Below are 23,636 nucleotides of genomic sequence, written 5' to 3'. Positions count from 1 at the left end.
CGAAATCCAGCTGAGGGGGTGTACCCGCACATGTGATCTGCTTAGTGATGCGTTTAAAGACGGATACATCATTTGCACTGAGAAGCAGCACTACGACCCTCGTGTGAAACCGGACGCTCCAAACCATGTTTGCTCAACAAGAGCATTTCTAAAGTTAAAGTCAGTGCGATCAAACGATCGGTTTGTTGCAAATGAATGAGTAATTATTGGCTTTAACAAAAATGCGCGTTGATCCAACCCTTTCCTACAGAGAAATGGAACAGCACCCTCAACTTCCATGTAAACTAGGCGCAATGCGATCCCCCATCTGGCTTGCACCTCGTTTAATAACAAAGCGATGCCTGCCTGTGTTTCTCTGCCGAAGGGGGTGGGGATGAATGAGTGATGGAGACTGTTGATGCGTGATGTTGACCTTACCAGTGTCTTTAAAGTGCAATAATTTCTCGATGATCTCAACCATCTACATTAACTGTGTTGTAATATTCAATAAATACATGTTGGAATTAGCTTTTTTCTGAACTCTGAATACATCTCAAGGAACAAGGGGGGTCGAGTCGAGTAATAAAGTTAAATTATGTAATCGCTGTGTGATGAATTTCGTTTATTCTGTACCGGAACACCGAGTGGGCGGATGATAGTTCCTCTTTAACTTATTGTACTCGTAAACAAACGTTTAGACCATCGCTTCTTGCAACAAAACAGGACTTGAGCGAGCAAACAATGCCTGAACAGCATCTGCGTCCCTATGGCTACCCAAGCCAGATGGCTTGCAACTGCAAGACAATAAACTCGAACCACACGCCATGAACTTAACTTTACATGCCAGAAAAAAGACACAAAACATAGCAGCATAGTCCACCGATGAGCAGGACAGCAATTCAAGTTATTGCATGACTTTTTACCCTATAAATAAATATCTAAACCTAATCTAATAAGGTTATTACTCAAACAACTTTCTTCTCATTTTGTCACGTCATTTCTCCAAGCATGTTGTTATCATCCTGCCATTTCCTTTTTTATTCTATTAAGCGGAACCAAGTATGCTCTTCATCTTAAACATGACCAAATGAAAACAAACGAGTGGCACATGGTTTATACAACAGCACCTTTATCTAAAGTTACACCTCAAAACACCAGAGAATACTTGGATATCACATTTAAGCGACACGCAACGTTACTATGGATATCAGACCGTAAAACTGGATCATAACTGCCAAATACAGCCAACAATTCACAACTTTGAGGACCAGCAATTAGCAGTTAGAGCTAGCTTTTAGCTGTGCTAACGAGCTGGCTAACTCGTTACCTAACATGATTGCCTTAGTAACGAATGAGAAGTTCAGAGGACACTGCTAAGCTGGTGAACCGGATAGCTAGTTACACAAAATGCGCTCCACATACCTTGTGGGCAAAAAAGCTGACACAAACAACTTTTCATTTCCAAAATTAAAGACACTCGTGTTGCTCAAAGCATCGACAGGTTGCATTTACCTCTATTTCAAAGTCTGGAAGGTTGAATGCTGTCCTGAACAGCGAGCAGAAGTGGGCTATGGCGGGGACTTCCCACCAAGACTGGATCTCTTCCACAGAAACGGTACATCCCTGGGACATTTTCGGACTAGATAAATTGTGTAACGTTTGTTTCTCACATTAGAAAGTAGTTCCTTTAGCGACTTATAATGTCTCTCTAATATTAAAAATGCGACAAAAGTTGCTGGTGTCGTCCTGTCCGAACAGTTGCCATTGCGATCGGAGGAGCGCTACAATCTGTTTCAATCAGAGTCTCACCGGAGCGGAACAGATGGGGAGGACCATACCACCGTACGACAAGGAGGGGGGAGCGACGACTGAGCCATATGTATAAAACTATATGTAAGCATTATTAGTTGATATAGCGACGAGCATGTTAATAATATACAGTAGTATGCATAAGATATTCGTAACAGTTAAACACAATGACAATTCGATTTGTCTGTTTGTATGGGAGCAAAAGTCTATAATCAAAAGTACCCCTTTGGCTTGATATTGCGGCCGCCGTTTAAAGGGAATGCTTCTGGATGGTGAATGAATAAAAACCTGAAAATAAGACAGGTATGAGCAGGTAACTTCTGCAAGCAGCATCTGCGTGCTTTTCTTTTCGCGTGTTGCGTGATAAGATTTTAGTTCTCATTATCTGGGATATATGAGCGCATTTCCTATTTCCTACTGTCAGCGCTTTTTACCTAACAACCCTAAAATTTAATCAAGTCCGTTTTCAAACAATCCTAAACTCTTAAAACTCGTTGTGGTTATCATTGTCGCGTACAGTCAATTCCCAACTACATTTAGATTTTGTAAACAATGTCGCGCTGGAAGTTTTGTGCAATTTACTACACATGAGCTCCCCCTTTTGCAATATGTGGAAAATGCATGCTATTAGAGGGCAGTGATAATCAGTGACAGTCAGTGACAAGCGGACACTACTCTGCCCTGCAGGGCTGCATCGAGAGATACATGCCCATACAAATATCTCACATTATATCCTATTTTATTTTCTTGATATTTGTAAACAGCATATTATATCAGACCTTTGCCCTATTCTAGGCCAGGTGTTTGCCACTGGAAATAAATAAACAAACACCAATGTAGTAAACACGTGAGGCAAACAGCCAACGGTATCAGTAAAACAACCTATGCGTATGTTCTGATCAAGTAACTGTCTTTATAAAACATGCTCCTCCAATATCTATTATGTATTGATTCAAAAACGCGGTATTGTGTAGGCCTATGCATTTAAATGACCACAGATGTATAACAAGTAGTTAATAATATGATCAGAATAGTCGATATTTAGATATAGATCTGTATGTGTGTACAAAGGAACATATATGACAAGATTAAGGGTGTTATTAATAATAATTAAATATTTGAATAAAGGGGTAGGATTAAATAAGTTTACACTTTTCGTGCTCCTTTTTGTACATGTAAATTGTGGGGGTTTTTTGTTCACATGTTTTAACTACTGTTTTTGTTGTATTTCACACGTTTTGAAATAAAGACTTAAATCAATTTACCCCAATAAATACATATAGGACAAAAGGTACAAAACTTGTCATAAGACAATAACAAGACTTTACAGTCCACAACTTGAAGCCCATTCAAAGAAGAAACCTCTAGAAGCTTCATCTGTATTACACCTAGTGATTGTTAAGTTATTCATTTTTTTTTAGTTAGGTAAAAAAAATTTAATGTTGGTCCTGAGGGTGGCACTAGAGTAAAGGCTATGGGTTACTTTAGATCAGGTGTTATCATCTTGGAAAAACAAATGTTATCAGCACAGTTAATGGCACTGAAATAAATTATTTGATTAAGTACAAGTGTATGTGCAAGTTAACATTTCGGCCTAAGGGTGGTGCAAGAGCTCATAATTTCCCCAACATGGGCCAAGTTCATTATCTTGGGAACCTATTATATAAATACTATCCCAAGTCCATCTTTGTTTCATAGATCTCATCAAATTTCATAGAGCATCATTGCTGCCTTTTGTTATCTTTGCGTTTGCTGGCAACAATCAAACGTAGATCCAAGTTGTTTCCATCATAACACAATTCCAAATAAAACATCGATGCTTTTTATGCAATGGTAGGTTTGAACAGACAAAGTGTATTTTGAAGAGTTTAGAGCTTTAGAAGGTTCAACATTTAAAAAAATCAAATAAACAGCCGTTTTCATGTTTCTTGATTACCATCTAAAACCTAGTAATACATAATACATATTCTACAAGTCTCTGAACTCTACTGTGGGGATGAACGCCATTCTTTGAAAAGATATTCAGTTTGATAATGGTGGTGGGAAGTGCTGTCTAACAAAATGATCTGGGTTCAGACGAGTGGATCAGTGAATCTGATGGCATAGCAGTGTTATTAGTGCTAAATGAAAGGTCATGCTGTCACCAAATACAACAGAGAAAAGTTCAAGCAGTGCGCACATTCAAAAGCCATGAAAACTAGGTGCTGGACCAAGCAAAAACAAATATGAAATAACAGAAAAAGTCCACACACTAGTGTATGCTCCTAAAAGATTTATTCAGTGCCTCCACACGTGTGACGTTTAGGGCAATTGCCCTTCCTCAGACAAGGAAAATAAGGATGTCTGAGGAAGAGCAATAGCCCGAAACATCACACATGTGGAGGTATTGAATAAATCTTTTGGGAGCATATGCTAGTGTATGGATTTTTTCTGTTTTACCAAATACAGTAGCCTTCATTGCCAAGGAAACATGAATATCCACAGCAAATATCATGGCGTTATGAGACATTTTGCCGTAGATCAAAGTCTTGAACACCAACCGATCCGCCAACATCACCAACCTCAGGCCTGGTAAAGCTAAAGAGTGGATAAACTGACTTATGTTTGTCTGCAACTGCAATACATCCCATGTGCTATGGAGGGCAGAGACCACACAGCTTTTCAATAAAACTGAAGACTACTACTCATGACATCATTCACTCATTCATAAATCCCTCCAGTCTGATGAGGGAGTGTTAGTCAGAGCAATAAATAACATGTGGATTGTAAACCTGCACACTCCTCCACAGTCTACGGTACAATAATGTGACAGCAGTTGTCAGCAGGGCAGTGGTGGTCAGCCATCGCAGTGCTGTCAGTGCGGTGACAGCACACTCTTTCGGTCCCATGGGAACATCAGTCCCATGTAAGGTTGTGATGTTGCTAGGCAACAGAGCAATCCAGCGATTCTTTGTGTAAAAGTGAGTTACATGGACAATTTTAATGACTTTCAAACTCAAAAATAAATGAGTCTAATTGGGAGCTAGAAGGAAATTTGTGGACCCATGTGTGTACTGTATCTTTAAATACTAGCTTATTATCCTTCAACTTTTTCACCTTGAATCTAAGTTAATCAAAAAGGCTCCCTACTATATTTAATTAGTAATTCATTCATCTCATCACTACTGTTTATTCTCCTTTAAGATCGTGGAGTTGATCTTATTATTATGCGCTGTAACCCTAGCAATGTTGGTGGCTCATTGAAATACAACACTCCACAGAAGAGCTGTCCACTTAGATCATTTGCACAGACAGAGCTGGTAAATGGAGCTGTGGTTAACCCTTTCTGAGAATGCAAACAACTGCATATCTTTATGGATTAGGCAGAACACAGGAAACCACCCTGATCAGATTCACAGTCACTCCTAGTTACAATTATGCTGATGATCATTTTTTAATGTTTCAGTACACCAGACTCATAAGACATTGGAGTTTGAGAGAAACTCATTCACACACAGTGACCCAAAATCAACCCCCAGCATTACAGTTTTTCTGTCCTGCTTTGTAACTCACCTCTCTAGAGTAGAACACCAGTTGTGCAATTTAAGTAGGTACATTTACTCACGTGCAGTATTTTTACAATTTTTTTGTACAATTTTGACATACTATTTTATACTAATAATACTATACTTTTATGATTTGCTACAACATGTAATGCTGCTCATACTTAACCCCTTGAAACCTGGATCAGAATCAGTGTTCTTGTGCTGTGTTCAGATGCCTTTCACAAGCCATTTGACCCTTTGAAGCCAGAACAAATTGGTTTGATTTCTTAAAAAACACAGGGAAAAAAGACAATGACAAACTGGGAAATAAATGTCCCATACATTGCAAGAAATTAGTAAAAGGTGACAAGAAAATTACTTCTAAAAAGATTTTTATAAAAAGAGAGGAAGATTATTCAAAAAATATCCAAAAATAGGGGAAAATGTCCTGAAAATTAAGAAAATAAAGAAAATAAATAATAAAATAGATTTCTTCAGCAATTTCTCTGGGGCATTTTCGTGTTGCATTTTTTAAAATTTATTTTCAGCTTATTTCAGGTGATTTCCTAGTAAGCTGCTCATTGTGTTCTCCCATGTTTTTAAAAGATTTCAAACCAATTTGCTCAGGTTTTGATGGGGTTAAATGCATCACTGGTAACATATCAATAATAAACAAAGACATAACAAAGACAGGTTTCACTCTGTATATTGAGTATTTTTCCTTTTGATTCCTAATGTCTATTTCCCTGATAACATTTCTGTAATTTTACTTTTTTTTAAATTTTTTGTACTAATTTTTGGTATTGCTACTTTTACTTAAGTTAGGCATCTGAATACTTCTTTCATCACTGTAGGACTCCCCAATCACCAGGTTTACTGTTTTATTTCCCCAATAGAGCTTTTAATTGTAAAAATGTGATCTCATAGTATAGTAACACACTGGATATAATCAGCAACGCAATAAAATATGTGTATGCCAATGTGAAAGGGCAGATTGGTCTGTCTACCTGGTATGCTTTTTTGTTCTGAATAAAATGTACTGTTCACCAAAACAAGAATACTTATTTTTCCTCTTAGCAGTATCATGTGGGAACTATTTTCTCTCTACAGTATACACCCACCAACCATGTCACAGCGCAGAAGAAGAACTGCATCTACTCCTGGAGAAGAGGCATGTGTGTCCTCCTCAGTGGTGCTATGTAAGCCAGCAGTGGACACAGGCCTCCTTGTGCGCAGAGATACAGTTGGCAGGTGTAGTTCACTGGAAAGAAAACAGTTCCTACATGAAACTGCTCACAGCAAGACCTATGAATTATTTAAGTGACCCTGTCATGATTTCTGGAAAGAGACACTGCTGTTGAATTTTTCAAATATATATAGTTTTGGTGCTTTGACCATCACAAGCCAAGTGCCATCTACTTCCATTATATTTGAGAGAAGGCAGACATCTCTTCTGCTGATATCTCTAACACTCTGCAACTCACACTACAACAATCTAGATTGACAAGTAGCACTACAGATGAGAGGAAAAATATGAATATTTGATTTTGGGTTGAATGGTCCCTTTGACTTAGGGGCTACATTTTGCATATTACTGTTCAATAAAATGACATTTTAAAAAGTCCTTTTGTGCCCTTACTTGGGACTCATGAGAGAAGCTAACTGGTATCTCTGATCTACATATTCACGAGTGTAAAGGACTGATGCTTTTGTTTCAAGCATTTTTAAAAACATTTCTTCAGGTTTATTCTTCTATATTTCTCCTGCCAATAATTTAAAACAATTTATCATTTTATCCTTTAATGATGATTTCTTTTCCTTACCTTCAGTCTGAATGTTAAGAATATTCTTCAAGTGCAAACGTGGCGTGGACAGGTCTGTGCTGGCTGCTAACCCTGTAGATTGGAAACAGAGACAGGCACGCTTTCAGCAATGTTAAAGCTACATATTGATGTATAGGCTATAATCACTTTTTTTTTAATAAGACCACATATAACCTTTTTTTTTAACAGAGTATGGTGTGAGCATGTGCTTCAAATGTGAAAGCTAACCTAGAAAACACCATCTTTACTGAAAGATTTCCCCTGCTAATGAGTGAAATGATCACTGATAGTAATTGTTTTTCCATCAGCAGGAATCGATACATCAATCAATGGTCATGAAAAAACAGTTTAGGGGCACGAGTGGTCACTGTGGTAGTCACTTACTCTCTTTGTTGACGTCCTTACATAATTTTTTAATTCTGTAATTATTCAGTTTTACACCGTTCCTAATATAAATAAATAAAATGCCCGAAACGGTGCAAACCATATCAGTGTATCACTGTTACCTTGGTGTTAATTGTAAGTCTGCGAACATTTGTGGAATTCAATGTGCCCAGAGGTATTATGTAATACCTGGACTGTTGAATAGAGAGCTCATTATTGATGGGCAGGCTTTCTCGTTGCTGTTTTGTGTTGTATATTTTTATTCTTAGAAAAACTACACACTGAGTTATAACTCTGGCTTTTTGTTCCTGCCTGTCTGTTGCGTGCGTTGTGGCTGCAGCATGAGTTTATGTCGAGTTGTGTTAGTGCAGAGCTGAGTTGCCGGGGCTGTGTCACACAGGGAGTCACCACGAGAGGGAGGGACTTAGGCAGTAGGACAATGCTGGTGTTTGTGCAACGGCCCCTGAGTGGCGGCTGGCTCTCTCAGATCGCTCTCGCTTGACTACCATTGCTGCACGCATTGTTGAAGTGAAAAGAAAGTGGACAGCTTGATCCTGTCTGTGGGATGCACCGACAGAGGTAAGACCCCCGTTCCCCACTGCTATATCTCTGTGATGGAAGAAAGTGAAGTTTTTTTAAATTATTATTTAAAGCTGTCTCATGGGGGACTTGTGCTGTGTGAACTGTGTGATCGGGGTGTTCCAGTGCAGTTTTTTGGGGGAAATGGAGGTCTGAGAGCTGGAGGTTGGCTTGGGGTGAGGCACCCTTGTCTGTGTTTTGGCAGGGTCACTACTGTGCGTGAATGGAGCCGAGCTGAAAGAAAGTTTCACAGAAAGAGGTTTAGTGAAAGGCATGTGTAGAATGTGACCAGGATCCAGCAACCGAAAAGACAGAGTATAAAAGGGACGTAAATAGAAAAAAAATATTTGGAGATAAAAAAGTTGAGGCGATGGTAAGTTATACAAATCAAGATGAGAGGATGAACAAAGCAAAAAGTGTTTGTTTCCATTCGGAGAGGAGAGGACAGGCGAAGATGCAGTGACGGTTTACAGTGGTAAAAATAGAGGCGGAATGGAGGTGGAGAGATTAAGAGAGAGATTAATTAAGGAGCTGAGGGCAGGGGGAAGTCAGGGGGGGAAAAGGCAGAAAAAGAATTGAAGAAACAGAGAACATAGTAAGCAAAAGCAATAGCTGTGAACCCAAGAAGAGAGTACAATCGCATTTATATTATCTGGACTTCAAACTATTGCACCTCCAGAACAAATAAAGAACAAAAAAAAACTTATCAGATTAATTTTCCAACTTACATTGAAATCTCCCTTTCGGCCTTTTGTTAAATGCTGGACTCCAAATGCAGAACAAGAATATCGGTAAGCGCCTCATTTTCAGTTCTGCCCTCCTTGCTAGATCAAATACTCTTATCCCTTTTAGCTGGCAGATTAGAGAGACTCAAGATGTTCTTTCTCAGTATGGTCCTGAGATAATATGCTGCTATTCACATTTATGAATGACTGAATCTGGATTTGATGGACTCTTTTAGCTAATATGAGGTGTGTCAATCTTCCGTCAAAAAGATGCACCCTCTGCCTTTTAACGTCATCACAAATGTCTTTTTTAACTTGCTTTGAGAAAGACAAACATCTCACTTGTGCTCTTTCAAATGATTTAATCCATCCATTTAACTGACTGCGTGTGTTTTGTGTTTCCAGGCAGTGAGGAAGAGTTTGGGTTTTGATGTGAGGTACAACAAAGCAGAAAGGCTGGCCAGAAGACACAGATCAAACATTGGTGGTTTTGGCAGAGACAGAAAAAAAAGGCATCCGCCCCTGCTGTACCAAGGAGAAAAAGAAGAAGGCGGTCCACTGCTGCTACATTAAATGAATCAGTGAGCTGCATTTTTGGTGTGGGTTGGCAGGTGAAGGTTGAGCTGTGGTGACAACTTTAGGCTGTGTGCTTAACTGTGGGAGGGAAGAGGAAGAGGAAAAGGAAGACGAAGAGGAGGGGTAGCTGGAGGAGGAGGAGGAGAAGAGGAGGAGTAGTGGGCCTGGGCCTGGAGCCCAAACACAAGCACGATGTCGGAGAAGAAAGTTAGGTAAGTACTGTAACTTTATCATGCGTGTTTAGCCTAATAAAGACAGATAAAACTGTATTTACAATGTGGAAGCTGCAGCTGGGTTAATGTTTTACACTCTCTTTGTGTGTGTGTGTGTGTGTGTGTGTTTTGTTGATGAATGGATGTGTCATTTGCATGCCTTGTGTCGGTGACTATACACTTAAATGGGTTTGTGCATGCATGTGTGCGTGTGTTTATGTTGATCCCTTAGCAGCCTCCCAGCTAAGCTGATTAATGGGGGCGTGGCAGGCCTGGTTGGTGTGACATGTGTATTTCCTATTGACCTGGCCAAGACCCGCCTACAGAACCAGCAGGGCGTCCAAGTCTACAAAGGAATGTGAGTAGGGCTCCCCTGGCCTGAGTTAACCCGATACTGTCATTGATCGGACACATACCGATCATACAAAGACAAGGGCTTTAGCATTACTGCAGCTTTTTTGTCTTAGCATCCCTGAACAGTACTTTTGAACTGTTATTGAGGAAAAACCTCTACATTAATCTTTATCTTTAAAGTTAGGGAAGAGCTACAGACAACATTTTTTTTCTGCATGCCAATCTAACCAATGTCCAAGTCTATGAACTGTAAAGCATTTGAGAGTATCTGCTGACGATGAATAGTAATTAAATTTGCATTCTGGTTAACAGCACTCTCTAATTAGAGCCACAAGGCAGAATTATTTAGATGAAACAACTCACATACTTTTCCCCTGAATCTCAGAGGGTGGAGCACCACAGCTAAACACACTCTCCCCATATTTGGCCCAGTGTTTTTGTGAGTTTTAAAAAAAAAACTTACTCATGGGATCAGATTAGAGAACAAACAGCTTTATAGGCTGTGTGTTTTGATGGACCGCCACACTAACTTAACCAAAACCAGACAAATGTTCAAACCAGTGCATTAAAACTATTTCATATTCTATAACCCGAGTTTGTGGTGAAGTTTTAGACAGAGACAGACTCACTGTCCTTAAAGGACCCTGAATTTCTAACTGCGCACATCTGGTGGGCACCAATATTGTGGGCTGATTGGGGAGTGGCCATGCTGCGTTAACCAGCACATTTTAGACTGCGGTTTTCCACTATGAGTCAGAGATGGAAAAATAGCTTATTTTCTGCAAGGCCCAGTCACAAGGTTGTTTTTTTCTGCTTCTTGCCAAGAGAAAGATTTCAACAGAACTGCTCATACAGTTCATAGACACCACTAGTGGCTGTCTGGTTTGTTGTTGGGACAAAACAGAAGGTTGCAGTGTATTTGAGCAAAGGTCAGGCCGGTGATGGCGCTCTTAAATGAAACATAATAAAATTGATTTGACTGAAATGTCTATGGAGCTAGAAGTGACAGTAAGTTTTGGCATTGAAAAAGATAAGATTGTCATTGGGAAAAAAAAAATCAGTTGAATTCAATTTGATTTTTTTATTGTGTGTTTTTCAGTGACAATATTCTTTTTCTCCATGTCACTCTTTCTTGGGTGTCTTTTTTTATGCTGACCCCTTTTTTAAAAACTTTTTTTCTTCCTGTCACTGTTACAGCATGGAAGCAAGAAGTTTAAGGGCTGGGGGCGAGGAAAGTCTAATTTACACAATACATCCATACTAAGTTAGTACATGATGTTACATGAGTTACATGAAGAACAAAATTAGAATATTGTTATTGAAAAACCAGAATGCAAATAATATCAAAATACATTTTGCATGCCTGTGTGTCATTTTTTGGTTGAACTTTTTTTCAGTGCTACTGTCAGTTTTCAATGCCCAGTCTCATTTTCAAAGTCAAAACTTACTGTCACTGTTCTAGCTACACAGATGTATTCCAGTAGAGGTAATAATGAAACATTATGAACATTGTTATGATAAAATGTCAATTGTCTTCTTTTGTTTTTGTCTTTAAAGGTTGGATTGCCTGGCAAAGACGATACGCTCAGAGGGCTATTTTGGATGCTACAGAGGTATTCTTTGCATTTCTAATCCCCGTGACAAACAACACTACAACCGTGCTTTACTATAATCTTAATCTTGCCACCTACGCTGTTTGTTTCTCCTGAGAGCCCTCATTCTTTTTGTCATAGTAACCAGTGTCGGCTCTTATTAGCCCACTGCGGTGAGCCATAAGCTGCCATGTAGGTTGCTTCTATTTGTGTACCTCAGTGGAAACTGTTGTGTGTCACTGTCATCAGCCTGTTTGTCTTTTCCAGGTGCAGCGGTGAACCTCACTCTCGTTACGCCAGAGAAAGCCATCAAGCTGGCTGCCAATGACGTCTTCAGACAGAAGCTCTCTAAGGACGGGTAATTTAAATATTGCCCCTTAATGATACATCATATATTGAAGCTACATAAAAGCATAGCCTACCTTTAAATTGATCACATTTAAAGAATTTAAGAATATGTGTTGATATACATAATTTGCCTAGTACTGAACTGCTTTAGCAAAATCTGGCAAGAAAACACACTCTTCCTAAAAATCTCAAGCTTGTGTATTTGCTCTCATGATCAATATATGGATTAATGGCCTGTTATTACAAAATCTTACTTTTTTTTAATTCTGCATATCTGTCACTGACACTTTACTGCATTTTCAGGCATTTGCCTCTGTGGGGTGAGGTACTGGCAGGGTGTGGGGCTGGGACCTGTCAGGTGGTTGTCACCACTCCCATGGAGATGCTTAAAATCCAGCTACAGGATGCAGGGAGGCTTGGTGAGTTGGTTACTAGATTTAACTCTATAGTTTGTAACTTTTATAAAAGATTACGTTTTTTCATGTTTGCTGAAACGGTAACTGTATTCACTCAGTACTAACTGAGACATAAAATCTACGAAAAAACGACATGCTCCTCTGCCTACTGTATTGCCTGGTTATATTTCTAATGGCCTTACTGCATGTGAATGAAAACAACCAATCAGATCTGAGGAGTCTCTGACGCTGCTATCAATTATATCAATCATATCGATCACTGTAGGGAACTGCAGTCAGACTGCCGAACTTGGCAATGCTGATCGAATATGCATCTATTATTCACCTATTTCTCACCTCAAATGCTGTAAGAAACATATTTTAGTGTACTGTTTAACTGTATAATAAGAAAGTCAGTCTGGCAAGTGGGCTTTGCCTAGTAATTCGGTTGACTGTTTCCAACAGAGCAGCTGGGTCACTAACTTTTCTTATTGGTTCTTGGTTGTCCCTGCCGCGCTACGGCCTGACTCTGGTGAATCAAATATGACAAAAAGTTATTTTCAGAAAAGTAGCTTTAATGCTCTATTTTTTTGTCTTTTCAATTTTTTTTCTTTGTACAATTAATAAAATGCAATGTGTCAAAATTTGTGGAAGTGAAAAATGATGCAATGCACTGAAATCCTGGAAAATCCTATTCTGGAAGTAAATCAAGTCTGAAAATGGCACATTTCCTACTGTTTATAGTGGTGTTGATTTGATATAACTTTAGTCATATACAGGCCGATGCCTCTTGATAAATAAGATTCAGTGAGTGTTCACATTTTGTTTATGATGTGAAAGATGAAAGCATCCCCCTTTTTGCAAATTTCCCATTTACTTTTTTCTCAAAAATGGGAAAAATCAAAGGTTGGCAGCCCATCCTTTGTACATTAATAGTGATGATGATTGTGCATGATTTTATTCACCTTCTTGTGTTTCTAACCTCAGACAGTTTTTGTTTGAACAGCTGCCCAGAGGCCTGTTCGAACTCCAGCTCAGGCTGCAGCTCCTGGTCCAGCTCCATCATTGGTGGCCCCTCCACCGGTGCAGCCAAGGCCTCCACCTCGGCCCTCAGCCACCAGCATCACTGTGGAGCTGCTGAAGACTCGTGGGCTGGCAGGCCTCTACAGGGGGGCAGGAGCCACCTTAATGAGGTCACACACACAAAGACATAATCACACACACTCGCCTACATACTTACTAATACATGCAATTCAAACTATTCCAGACAGTTTTTTTTCTATTCATCTTTTTTATCTTATTGGTGTCACTTAGTCCACGATACTATGCTGTTTATACTTTCCTCTCAAGCTAAAAACCTAAAAAAATATCACCAACATGACTGTGCACAGTTGCTTGTGTTCTCTGAGCCTCTTTTGACTCCCCTCTGTCGTCACTGCTTTAATGAGTTGATTTCACATTGCATAACTCACACTGCGTTTGTTGTATTTCCTGACACCTCTGCCAATCAGCACTGATCAATAGATTCCTGCAGCTATGTCTGGCTGCTAATACTGCAGTGGAGCGGGGCCATGTCATGTTCTCTCTCCCTGCTTCCCTCCCATGACTTCATCCTCTCCCACTTTGTATTTCAGCCCATCCCTTTTCTTTCTCCCTAATCTGTAATACAGCCCTTTTTTAGGTTCTTTCCCTTCCCTCCCATTTAATCTAACCATTTTTTAAATCATATTATTTAGGGATGTACCCTTCTCAATGATCTACTTCCCGCTGTTTGCCAACCTAAATGCACTGGGCCTTGAAAAAGTGGGTGATGTACAGGCCCGGGCGCCATTCTGGCAGTCTTTTGTGGCAGGCTGCACTGCAGGTTCAGTGGCAGCTGTGGCCGTAACACCGCTGGATGGTGAGTGGGAGAAAGAAACACATTCATACAATATAAATGCAACCTTGGTCAATTATATACACTCAAAGGTTTTCGCACTACAGCCTTATTTGGTCTGATATGACCACTACCAGTAAATGAAATACTGGCTGTGTCTGAAGTCACTCCCTTGTTAACTCATACTCTGCTCGATAGATAAAATATACTCAATTCATGTGCACATTGGGATTTCAGACACTTTCATTGTCCCACAATGGTAATTTTTAAAAAAAATTTTAAACTGTGATTTGTTGGCCCATAATGTGTTCAACTGATATTCCCTGATGCAATTCTAACAGTGTTGACCTGAGACTAACATTCTGTTTCTATTTTTTTAAGCTTTAAGAATAGTTTTGCCAAAGCTGTTGCCTGTTAATTCTAGCGTGTTATAAGCATAACTGTGCACTGGACACTGAAACAGTAACCTGTTTCTATTTAAATTTGCATATATTTGATGCTAAACGTCCAGTTTCTTTTACCAGTGACCGATGATTTCTTCTATTCTTTCTGAACTGTTCGTCAGAGGTATCTATTACTCTCTGGTTTCTCAGTTATCAGTCTGGTTGAAATATCATACAGCGTTTTGTTCTTCATGTACAAAACAAACCCTTCAAACAAAATAACATATTCGTAAAGAGGACTTTCTAAAACCTAAAGGCATGAAAGACCATTCAAGATATTATAAGATATAATAATTTCAAACAAAGTCATCACGTGAGTATCACTATTGTGTCACCTCACCGAGTTTTTGACTCCTCTCTTTGTGCTATTATCACAATATATATTCAGATTTAACATTATCCTGTCATTGTCTTTTGTGGCCACACTGTTTGCTTTAACGGACACTTGGACATCTTTCAGATAATGTAGTGACAGTGCACTTTTGTGTTTTAAATGTCTATGCAGTCATAAAGACTCGCCTGCAGACCTTGCAAAAAGGTGAGGGGGAGGACTCATACAGAGGAATTATTGACTGTACACGGTAAGATTTAAATCTGTAAGAAAACATTTGTTACCTTAATATTCAGAAGTGTAGGGAGCCTTTTCACACTTTCTTCTTGTCTGTGTGCTTTTGCAGGCGGATCATGACGCGGGAGGGCCCATCAGCATTCCTAAAGGGTGCAACGTGTCGTGCTCTCGTCATCGCCCCTCTTTTTGGCATTGCGCAGGGTGTCTATTTTCTAGGGGTAGGGGAGATGGTGCTAGGTTTTCTGGGATAGCAGTGCTTGGCATTGGTGACGGTGGTTGTGTTGTCTCTGCTGCTTTAATCTGCAGTGAATGAATGACACAACTGAGTGAACGGTGAATACAGAGAGAGGGGAAACACGGCCACAATCTGCTAACCAAAGGAAGAGGAATGGTCTGAGATATGAAGAGGCTCTATTTACTAATTTGTGGATCAATGGGTTCACACTAATCATGTTTCTCTAGCTATTACATGCTGTCATCAGGGTTCTGTAGGTTAAACAGGGTCCTGTGTATGTGTGTGACTAATCTGAGGGTATGTCTCCCAAGTTGCCTGGGTTGTCCCGGCGCTTGCTGCAATATGTCTGGGGCTATACCTTTCACCTGAAAGAGATTATTCTGTCTGGTCGTAAAGAGAGAGCTGCTGCATGTTGCTCAAGGCTGCTAACTTAAATGCCTACTGATCTGACCATCTGTGTGGTCGTGACGAAGAACTCTTCATCGTCCTACGTAAGTGACAAATTCCCTTTTTCAGTCTTTATCAGAAGATTGCATACATTTGATGTCAGAGTCTGAACTGGCTATTTTGGCCTGACTTCAAAAGCCAATCATTTAGATTTCAATGTTTGATGTGTTTCTCTAGAAAAGAGGCTTAATGTCATTCTGCCTACCCTGTTATGTGTTCCTCCCACTCCATCCGTGAGGTCTGAGTTGTAATCTTGGATTCCTTCAGTGGATTGGGAGGTGCTGGCTGCCAGAAACTGTAAGGTCATTCGTTAATCTGATGGTAATGCTTTAATCCCAGCATTAGTGTATAATATACCCTAACACACAGCTCACTTCCTGCCTAAAGGCCACAGGTTAGACTGTTGGGCCGCTGTCTCATAGCCTTGACTTCCTTTTCTCCACACAGCTTGGGCAGGTTTTAAATAAAACCTGTGAGAATTGTATCATTTTACTTCTTAGTTACACATAAAATGCATTGCTTTAAATCATGTGCGCACAATAACTAAAAAATGCAATTAAAGCCTTATCATTGCTGATAGTTTCTAAAGCATTAAAACTGTAGGTCTGAAAGGAATTCAATGAAATTGGTGGTGTTGAAACATTGAATTGATACTTGAGTACAACTTAGCGAGGACAATTCTATTTGTTAGACCCATGGAGGGAGTATGGCACCTTGTCAAGCCAACTGTTTGCCATTACTTAAGTCCACTGGGTGGGACTAAAGGATTTTTTTTTTTTACATTTTTAATGCAAGACACATTTTGATGTGGCTAGTGTACCTAGGCTACTACATTTTCCTCATTGTAGAGTGAACTTAGCCTGAGTAAACTGTTTGTTTACAAGCTGTAAATAAAGATCTCAATCATGCCGATTTCTCTGTGTCATGCATATCATTTATTTCTTTGGTTTTTTGTATGTTAAGTGCTTCAAAATGATGGTAAACAGACACACGCACAGACACACTAACACACACACACACACACACACACACACACACACACACACACACACACACACACACACACAAAGTCAAACTGTTAAAAAAAACTGTTTCTCGAACATGTCAGTCAATCGGCCAGATTATAGGCTGAAGTCCACATGTGAGGCCCTATCTTACAAGTGGCACAAAGTAGTGTGCCAGGCAACTGTTGGTGTCAGACTGACGCAGCTGTCATTTTCACAGGCAGTACTCATGTTGTGCGAGATGCAAATGTACTTCTGTCCATTTGTGCCCCCATGAGCGTGTAGGTGTGTAGGTTTTAAAATGAGGTATAGTTAGGTGCATGGTTGGCATATTGAAATTTTGAGGCAGCAGAAAACAATTGCACCACTGACTAACAAAAACCTGGTTTAAAGTCAACGGCGCAGTATTTTTGTTCGTTATTCTGATAGTAAAATGCGTCTACGTAGGCAGGTTTACTACACACTCCCATTGTGCTTGTTACAAATGAGGGAAATATTAATTACATTCTCTAAAATATGAGGAGAGCAGAGCGGGGTCCAGAGCTGCTGTCTTACTCCCCATTAATAGAGATGCTGTGGTAACCTCACTAAAAGTTTAGGTCTGTTTTCTCTGTCAAGTTTGTAACTGCAGGTTTTACTTTTGCTTCTTAAACTTCCCACAATATTTACTGCAGTGACATCACTGCTCTTTGTGAATGACTCTCAGCAGAAAATTGCTTGCCTCTCAAATTTGCCCTACATGCTATATAAATAGCAGTGCACCAAGTGAAGATGCACCTGACTTTTAAAGGGAATGGGAGATGACACTCTGATTGCTTGATGCTCAGATCACACCTATGATTAATTAAGGGACTAAATACAACCTCTTTGCCCCTTATGCCTTACTTCGCACAGTGATTATGCACCATTTAACTAGCAAAAGTTGAGTTCGGCACGACCTGCCATAGACTTTAGACTGATCAAAAAGGCCTGTAGACTTAGTATGTGAGAGGAAAATATGTATCTTTGGTAATATAAATAATACGTAGCTTTGATTACATTAATCAAATCGTAAAACATAACAGATTTCCCCAAAAAACTGAATGAATACATATATGCAATGCCATTGCAATTTCAAGCATTCCCTGCAGAGGTAAAATAGAAGGCACTTATACACTGTTATAAGCGCACTTGTTAGTACAAAAATAATAAGATATATGAACACATCAGTAGCATCCCATTAAGTAAATCAGAGCTTTCTTTGATCCTGGTGATTGGTAGGTGAGTGTGCAGACTTGTTCTTGCTCACTATCGTGATGGTCAGTGGTCACCTTATATATTCCACCCATGTCCTCACTGCTCTCTTCAAATCCGTTGTTAATCCGTGAACTTGCGGTTGGGATTGGCACCAAACAGGTTCACTCTGATTTCAGGCATCATCTGTCAGGTATAGAGTCAGGACACAAATTAATACACGCAGGACACTAATTGAAAAATACTGGATACATAACTGATGTAAATTAGTGGAGAAACATGACAAACACAAAAGCTTCAACATTTCTTTTTTTTTTCTTTAACGGACATAAAGGGAGGTTAATTAATAAGATATATCATAGTTTTCACTTTATAAAAGACAAACAAAAAAACAAGCTGATTCAAACATTTTGTCTCTCTATGGAGGTTCTACTGACTGAAGCAAACAATGAAAATAACACTGTCACCTACATTGCTATGTGACTGTTTCACACCTAACAGCTAATGGTTACATTTCCCCTTTTACCTATTTTTATTACCATCTGCAAAACAAAGTTGCTCAGCTTATTTTCTATCCACACAAAACCTCTTTATGCATGAGGGTTTGTGATAGAATTTATGATAGAGTATGGCTCAGACCCTAAAGGTTAAAGACTTAAACTTTCCTACAATTTCTGTTCTGATGCTGGTAACACAATATTGCAGAAGTTAAACTTAAAGACATGTTCTTACTTGCAAAAAGTGAGAGGACTTATCAGAGTTTCTGAGCATGCTTGTTGACAAAGATGTTTGTTTTTGCTTTGAGTAGATATAAATAGGTTTATTAGATTATAATAAAAGTATTTTGTTTCTGCACACCCATGTAGTGACAAAGCTCTTGTCTGCATCAGCAGCTGTGTGTAGGAAGCAGAAACCTTTTGGGACGTGCTGACAACAAATTCTCTAAGATACAACTCAGAGTTTATCTGCGACAAGAACTGGTTCTCTTAACACCAAACACAAATGAACAAAGTTTAAGTATTTCCTAATGCAAAACTGTAATTATTCTAACTAATAAACAACAATAAATATCCCTGCCTTACCTGTATCTACAATACAGGTGAGGCACTAGCACAAAGAAAAATCAGTTTTTCTCCATTCTTAAAATGATTGTTCCAATGAAGTGACATCCAACTTAAGTACAGTTAACTTGTGTGTAGCAAACATTTGACTCTTTCACCTTTTAGGCAATCAGGCTTACTGGAAAGCCAAGTGGGCTGTGCTGCCCTCCACAGGCAAACAGCAGAAACTACATTTAATGTGTTAAAGAGGTGTGTGCAAAAAAGATTGGAAGATTTTTAGATAATATATATTATCAAAGTCACTGTACCTGCTGTGCCATAAGTTCAAGCCTGTTCTCCAAAGTGTTGGAAACCTTGATCTTCCCATTTTCATTATAAACATCAATTCCTCCGCAGCTGTTTAAATGAAGAGTTACGGTAAACATGAGAGACCCAAACTCAGCTTAAGTAAATCTACTATTCTTCTTTTTCTGTCATAGTCACTATTTAAAACATTTAAGAGTACGTTTAAAATCAAAGATTAAGAGTTTTAGTAAAAGTTAATTAAATCGTCTTACATGTCTGATGGAAGGAAGCGTTCCTGGTCGATTTTGACGACTATGTTGCTCTTCACTGCCTCTTTGTAGATTGGGATGGTATTATTAACTGCAGCCTGTTAAGCAAAAAAAGAAGTATAAAAGACAACACTAGCATGAGTTAAACTACGGATGCAGAGGCTCTAGTAATCCCCTGCACTTAACTAAATGGCCTAAATAGTCATTGCAGTCAGCTTAGCCTCACCTGAACCATTTCTACATCCTGCTGTCGGCAGCGAATGGTAACTTTGGGCTCCAGCAGTTGAAATAATCCCTGAAAAGTGAAAAGCACAAACTAAGAAAACATGAAGAACCAACATCCCTCCCATGTGAGCAGCTGCGGATTTTACCTGAAGCACCAGGCCTTGCAACAGGACGGAGTAATTATCAGGGTCCTTGGCAATCTCTGCAAGTCTCTGACGAGCCTCATTCAACAAATCCTGAGACAAGAACACAAGAAGAAAGCTGAGATTTTACTGATTCATTCATATGACTTTAAAGTCATAAACACTTGTATTTAAATACTGTGGAATTAAACGCTTTTGTATGATAAAGTGGAGAGTGAGTACTGCACAAATGTGTGACTATGGTGACAAGTAAATACTATTTTTCCCATGATAAGAGAACACTCATATAATGTCCATTCACTTTCACAGTTTTGCTGTGGTGGAACCCAACTATAAATGTAGAAATTTAATTCAGTGTTGAATAGAGCAAAACATAAGCACTCATGCACCTAATTGCAGTTGTAAATATTGTATACCTTTACTAATATACTGATTGAAAAACTAAGAAGGTTATGTTTTAGTTGTGTGACATGAACTGAATGTGTGAATGTGTAAAATATTAGCACTGATCTCTAACCTGGATCATGTCGTCACGGGCCTTCAGCACCTTTAGCCTTGCTTGACTTCTCAAGTTGGACATCTGGCTGTCAGAGTAGAAGAAAAAGTCAATGAATAAATTTTCTGCAGGCATGAACATGTACTGCGGCACACCTATAAAACAGTCTCACGACACACATATTTTATAGACGCTTTTTTACAGATTTTACGAGGCAGATATGGCAACGTTCCTGCCCATGAAGGTGACGCTGTTACAAATATTTATTTGCAGTCAACTGTAATGAGGACACATTGACTTTACCAAGGCAACCAGAACTGAGGTGACAAGGAGACAGCAAAGAAAAACTCAGAACAACAAGATAACAGAGTATCAAAGTGACTGCACGACTTTGTGGGAGTAAAAAACAATTAATCTAGTAAGAACTAATTAACTATGTTGATGCAGCTAGTATTTTAGTTCACCCGCATGCCTTTCAGTTGCTCTGAATACCAGTCAAAACTGCCAAAGAATCATAAAATGCAAGACTGTCATTACTCAAATCCAAGAATTTGGATGAAGTGTGAAATAAACATTGACAAAACTGACAGAAACCAGTTAACCTATACAATAGCTGAACTGCAAATAATAAAAACAAAACAAGCCTGTTGTGGTGTTGCATTATCTCCAGGTCAAAAAGTCCTCTCATATTAGTGTAGTGGTTGATCTTTGTCTGTCACTTCAAGTACATGTGACTGTATTTAAGATGAGGTAAAGTTACTAACTTATGTCATTATTATATCTTTTCTACAAAATGTGTTTTTTTTTTTTGTTTTGATCAGTGTCAAAAAACTTATTATATCAACTGTGATTCAGTGTTACAAACCATAAAATGATGAAAAGATGATGAAAAGATCCAGTGGGTTAATACTATTTGCTGACACTGTACAGAATATGCAGTGCTCACAGTTAAAGAGGGTGTGTGGTCCAAACAAATCAACCAATAGTATTCTTTCCTTAACTAGAAATACATGATGATCAACTCACATTTTCTTATGTTGTTCAATATGCTTTTCTTTTTTCTCATAGTACTCCATGATTTTCACCCTCTGGGTCTGCACAAGACGACCTTTCTCAATGTTGAACTCTTCCTCCGCCTGTAAACAGATGGGTAAGACACTGGGTCACTGCAGCAAGAATCACAAGACAGCCTGACAGACACACTTCAGTTACCTTAGAATCGATTTCCTCGACTTTCTCGTTGGCCTCCTGCTCAATGAAGGCCATCATGTGCTTGATCTGCCACAGGAGATGAACAGAAAAATAGTTCACATTCAGACAGTGGTGCAATGTAATAAAGTAATAGTTTTCAAACCAGTATTTAAGCATTCTGGGGGTAGTCAGTACTATACTTGAGTTTTTATACCTCTGTCTACTTTCACTTTTACTACACTTCATTTCCTTAATAAATAGTGTGCTTATACTCCAATGCATTTCCCCTAAGCATTTTAGTTACTCACTACAAAATAGGGAAGGAACTGAGGAAGGGAGTAAGGGACAAGAGGAAAAGGTGGATTTTGTTCTTAAAATCTTTTGAATTGCAAAATAAGACCACATTTTTAATGTAGGCTTAATTTTTAAGTTGGTGTACGTTAAGAAATAAACGTCCTAATCTTCAAAATTCAATAATCATTTCATATGATTGTACTTTTACTTTCAACACTTAAGTAGCTTACATTTTTTATCATGAAATTACTATTGAAACCTAAGTGCAGTGAACATTGGATACTTTGAGCCTTTTACTCAAGTATAATACTGATAGGTGACAAATTTTCTGGTAAGATACCTGTATTTTCACTCAAGTATGGCTTTCATTTACTTAATCCACAACTGCATAGAAGTCCCATAAAGTTCATGCCAACTTTACAAACGTTTGCACAAACCAATTCTCAATTCTTAACTAACAATTCTTATTTAATCGAAGACATTACAACTAAAACCTGACTAACTTATATGACAATGAACGTTAATGTTAACTTGTAGCCATTACCGACAGTTTGTTTCAACAGCTAATACACTTCTGTCAAATGACCAAAACTTTACACAATACATTGGTGAGTTTAGTAACAACCTCGAAAGTTAACATAATAATGACTCAGAAACTACACGCAACAGTCACGTTAGTTCACGCTTTAGCCCGTTAGCTACCCTTGTTATGATAAACGTTAGCGACATAAAGTTATAACGTTTGTCGCTGTGAGAAATGTATTTAAACTTAATGGTTGACATTGTCTTCTTTACCTGTTTCTGCACGTCAGCATCGGTGAGCGCCATGTCTCTTCTTAAATATGTTTTATTTATTGAACGTCCGAAAAAACAGAGTTATCCGACCACTTGAACGGTCCGGTTGAACAGTTTGGAGAATAAACTTTCCCTTGCTGTTGCATTTACGTCGAGCTCGCGACACAAGACGGAACACAGCACCTGGTCAAAACTTTCAAAATAAAACGCACGCGCCCCTCCCCATTTTAATAGCATGAAGACACATATTTTCAAATAGCCCATTATTCATTTAACTGTCAGCGGGATACTGCGACATTTTTTCAGCTGTGGGGCGTGCGAGGGCGTCGCCTTTACCAAGCGCACTGTTCCTTTTTTTAATGCAACATTAGGGACTGTTCGTTATTTATGAGATGAGAGGGGTGGAGCAAAAAGGCATGGCATCTTTATTTGTACAGCACATTTAAAACAACAGGGCAATTCAAAGTGATGTACAGTAAAGATTATAAAACATATTAAAGGATAGAGATTTACCTGAAGAGTAAAGATATAAAAGACAAAATTAATTACTAAATGATTCACAATCTTTTTTTTTTTTTTTAAAAATCACCATTAAAGTAGCAAAGGTGCAGACATGAGATGCAAAGATAAAAGCAACTTTCTTTGTTAATGAATTTCAACAATATAGCACCCTGTTGGCCGGGTTTACAAACAAAAAGGCTATTGACACATTTCAGTTAGCTATTAAATGACTATAATATGGTGCATGTAGGCTAACACAAAACCTGGCAT

General features: G+C 38.8%; 3 protein-coding genes and 1 long non-coding RNA gene across 7 annotated transcripts in view; 1 reads left to right on the top strand and 3 right to left on the bottom strand.

Moving 5' to 3' along the window:
• Positions 1-1,796, bottom strand: part of cecr2 (CECR2 histone acetyl-lysine reader) — a 45,578-nt gene extending 43,782 nt beyond the window's left edge. Inside the window, exon 1 of the mRNA XM_042495992.2 lies at positions 1,492-1,796. Coding sequence (XP_042351926.2) covers positions 1,492-1,611 — 120 coding nt within the window. The 5' untranslated portion in view covers positions 1,612-1,796. The remainder of the gene's footprint in view (positions 1-1,491) is intronic.
• Positions 1,797-5,208: 3,412 nt separating this feature from the next.
• On the bottom strand, positions 5,209-15,373 carry LOC148189171 (uncharacterized). 2 transcript variants are annotated; one of them, XR_015776994.1, is made up of 4 exons: positions 15,235-15,373; positions 13,266-13,484; positions 7,136-7,207; positions 5,209-6,573 (listed from the first exon to the last, which is right to left on the bottom strand). It is a non-coding gene; the product is annotated as an uncharacterized LOC148189171 (long non-coding RNA). The 2 variants fall into 2 exon arrangements; XR_015776993.1 differs by having other exon boundaries at positions 13,283-13,484.
• Positions 7,918-16,781, top strand: slc25a18 (solute carrier family 25 member 18). 3 transcript variants are annotated; one of them, XM_088080109.1, is made up of 11 exons: positions 7,924-8,098; positions 8,877-8,889; positions 9,229-9,611; positions 9,844-9,969; positions 11,523-11,578; positions 11,825-11,915; positions 12,209-12,324; positions 13,307-13,493; positions 14,037-14,200; positions 15,125-15,200; positions 15,297-16,781. In XM_088080109.1, exons 3-11 carry the CDS (start codon positions 9,592-9,594, stop codon positions 15,436-15,438), a joined length of 978 nt encoding a protein of 325 aa, XP_087936235.1. In that variant the 5' UTR covers positions 7,924-8,098; positions 8,877-8,889; positions 9,229-9,591; the 3' UTR covers positions 15,439-16,781. The 3 variants fall into 3 exon arrangements, with proteins under 3 accessions (XP_042351800.1, XP_087936235.1, XP_042351798.1); XM_042495866.2 differs by lacking the exon at positions 8,877-8,889 and having other exon boundaries at positions 7,918-8,098; positions 9,847-9,969; XM_042495864.2 differs by lacking the exon at positions 8,877-8,889.
• A 1,075-nt stretch (positions 16,782-17,856) lies between these two features.
• On the bottom strand, positions 17,857-23,149 carry atp6v1e1a (ATPase H+ transporting V1 subunit E1a). The gene is made up of 9 exons (XM_042495867.2): positions 22,866-23,149; positions 21,798-21,863; positions 21,612-21,721; positions 20,607-20,673; positions 20,093-20,182; positions 19,948-20,016; positions 19,725-19,819; positions 19,476-19,563; positions 17,857-18,292 (listed from the first exon to the last, which is right to left on the bottom strand). The coding sequence occupies exons 1-9, from the start codon at positions 22,896-22,898 to the stop codon at positions 18,230-18,232; spliced, it is 681 nt and encodes a 226-aa protein (XP_042351801.1). The 5' UTR covers positions 22,899-23,149; the 3' UTR covers positions 17,857-18,229.
• Between the last annotated feature and the right edge of the window lie 487 nt (positions 23,150-23,636).

The sequence above is a fragment of the Plectropomus leopardus genome, chromosome 7 (genome assembly GCF_026936395.1).
Source record: "Plectropomus leopardus strain MGB_pleo_1.0 chromosome 7, ASM2693639v1, whole genome shotgun sequence".
NCBI lineage: Eukaryota > Metazoa > Chordata > Actinopteri > Perciformes > Serranidae > Plectropomus > Plectropomus leopardus.
This window is presented reverse-complemented; position numbering and strand designations above follow the sequence as displayed.

Bases quoted from the DNA above. Each gene is read 5' to 3' on its own strand.
- slc25a18 (XM_042495864.2), top strand. From the start codon at position 9,592: ATGTCGGAGAAGAAAGTTAG. The intron at 9,612-9,843 runs GTAAGTACTGTA...TTGATCCCTTAG, and splicing joins ATGTCGGAGAAGAAAGTTAG to CAGCCTCCCAGCTAAGCTGA. The intron at 13,494-14,036 runs GTCACACACACA...CATATTATTTAG, and splicing joins GCAGGAGCCACCTTAATGAG to GGATGTACCCTTCTCAATGA.
- atp6v1e1a (XM_042495867.2), bottom strand. From the start codon at position 22,898: ATGGCGCTCACCGATGCTGACGTGCAGAAACAG. The intron at 20,017-20,092 runs GTAAAATCCGCA...TTCACTTTTCAG, and splicing joins TGCAAGGCCTGGTGCTTCAG to GGATTATTTCAACTGCTGGA. The intron at 19,820-19,947 runs GTGAGGCTAAGC...TTTGCTTAACAG, and splicing joins AGGATGTAGAAATGGTTCAG to GCTGCAGTTAATAATACCAT.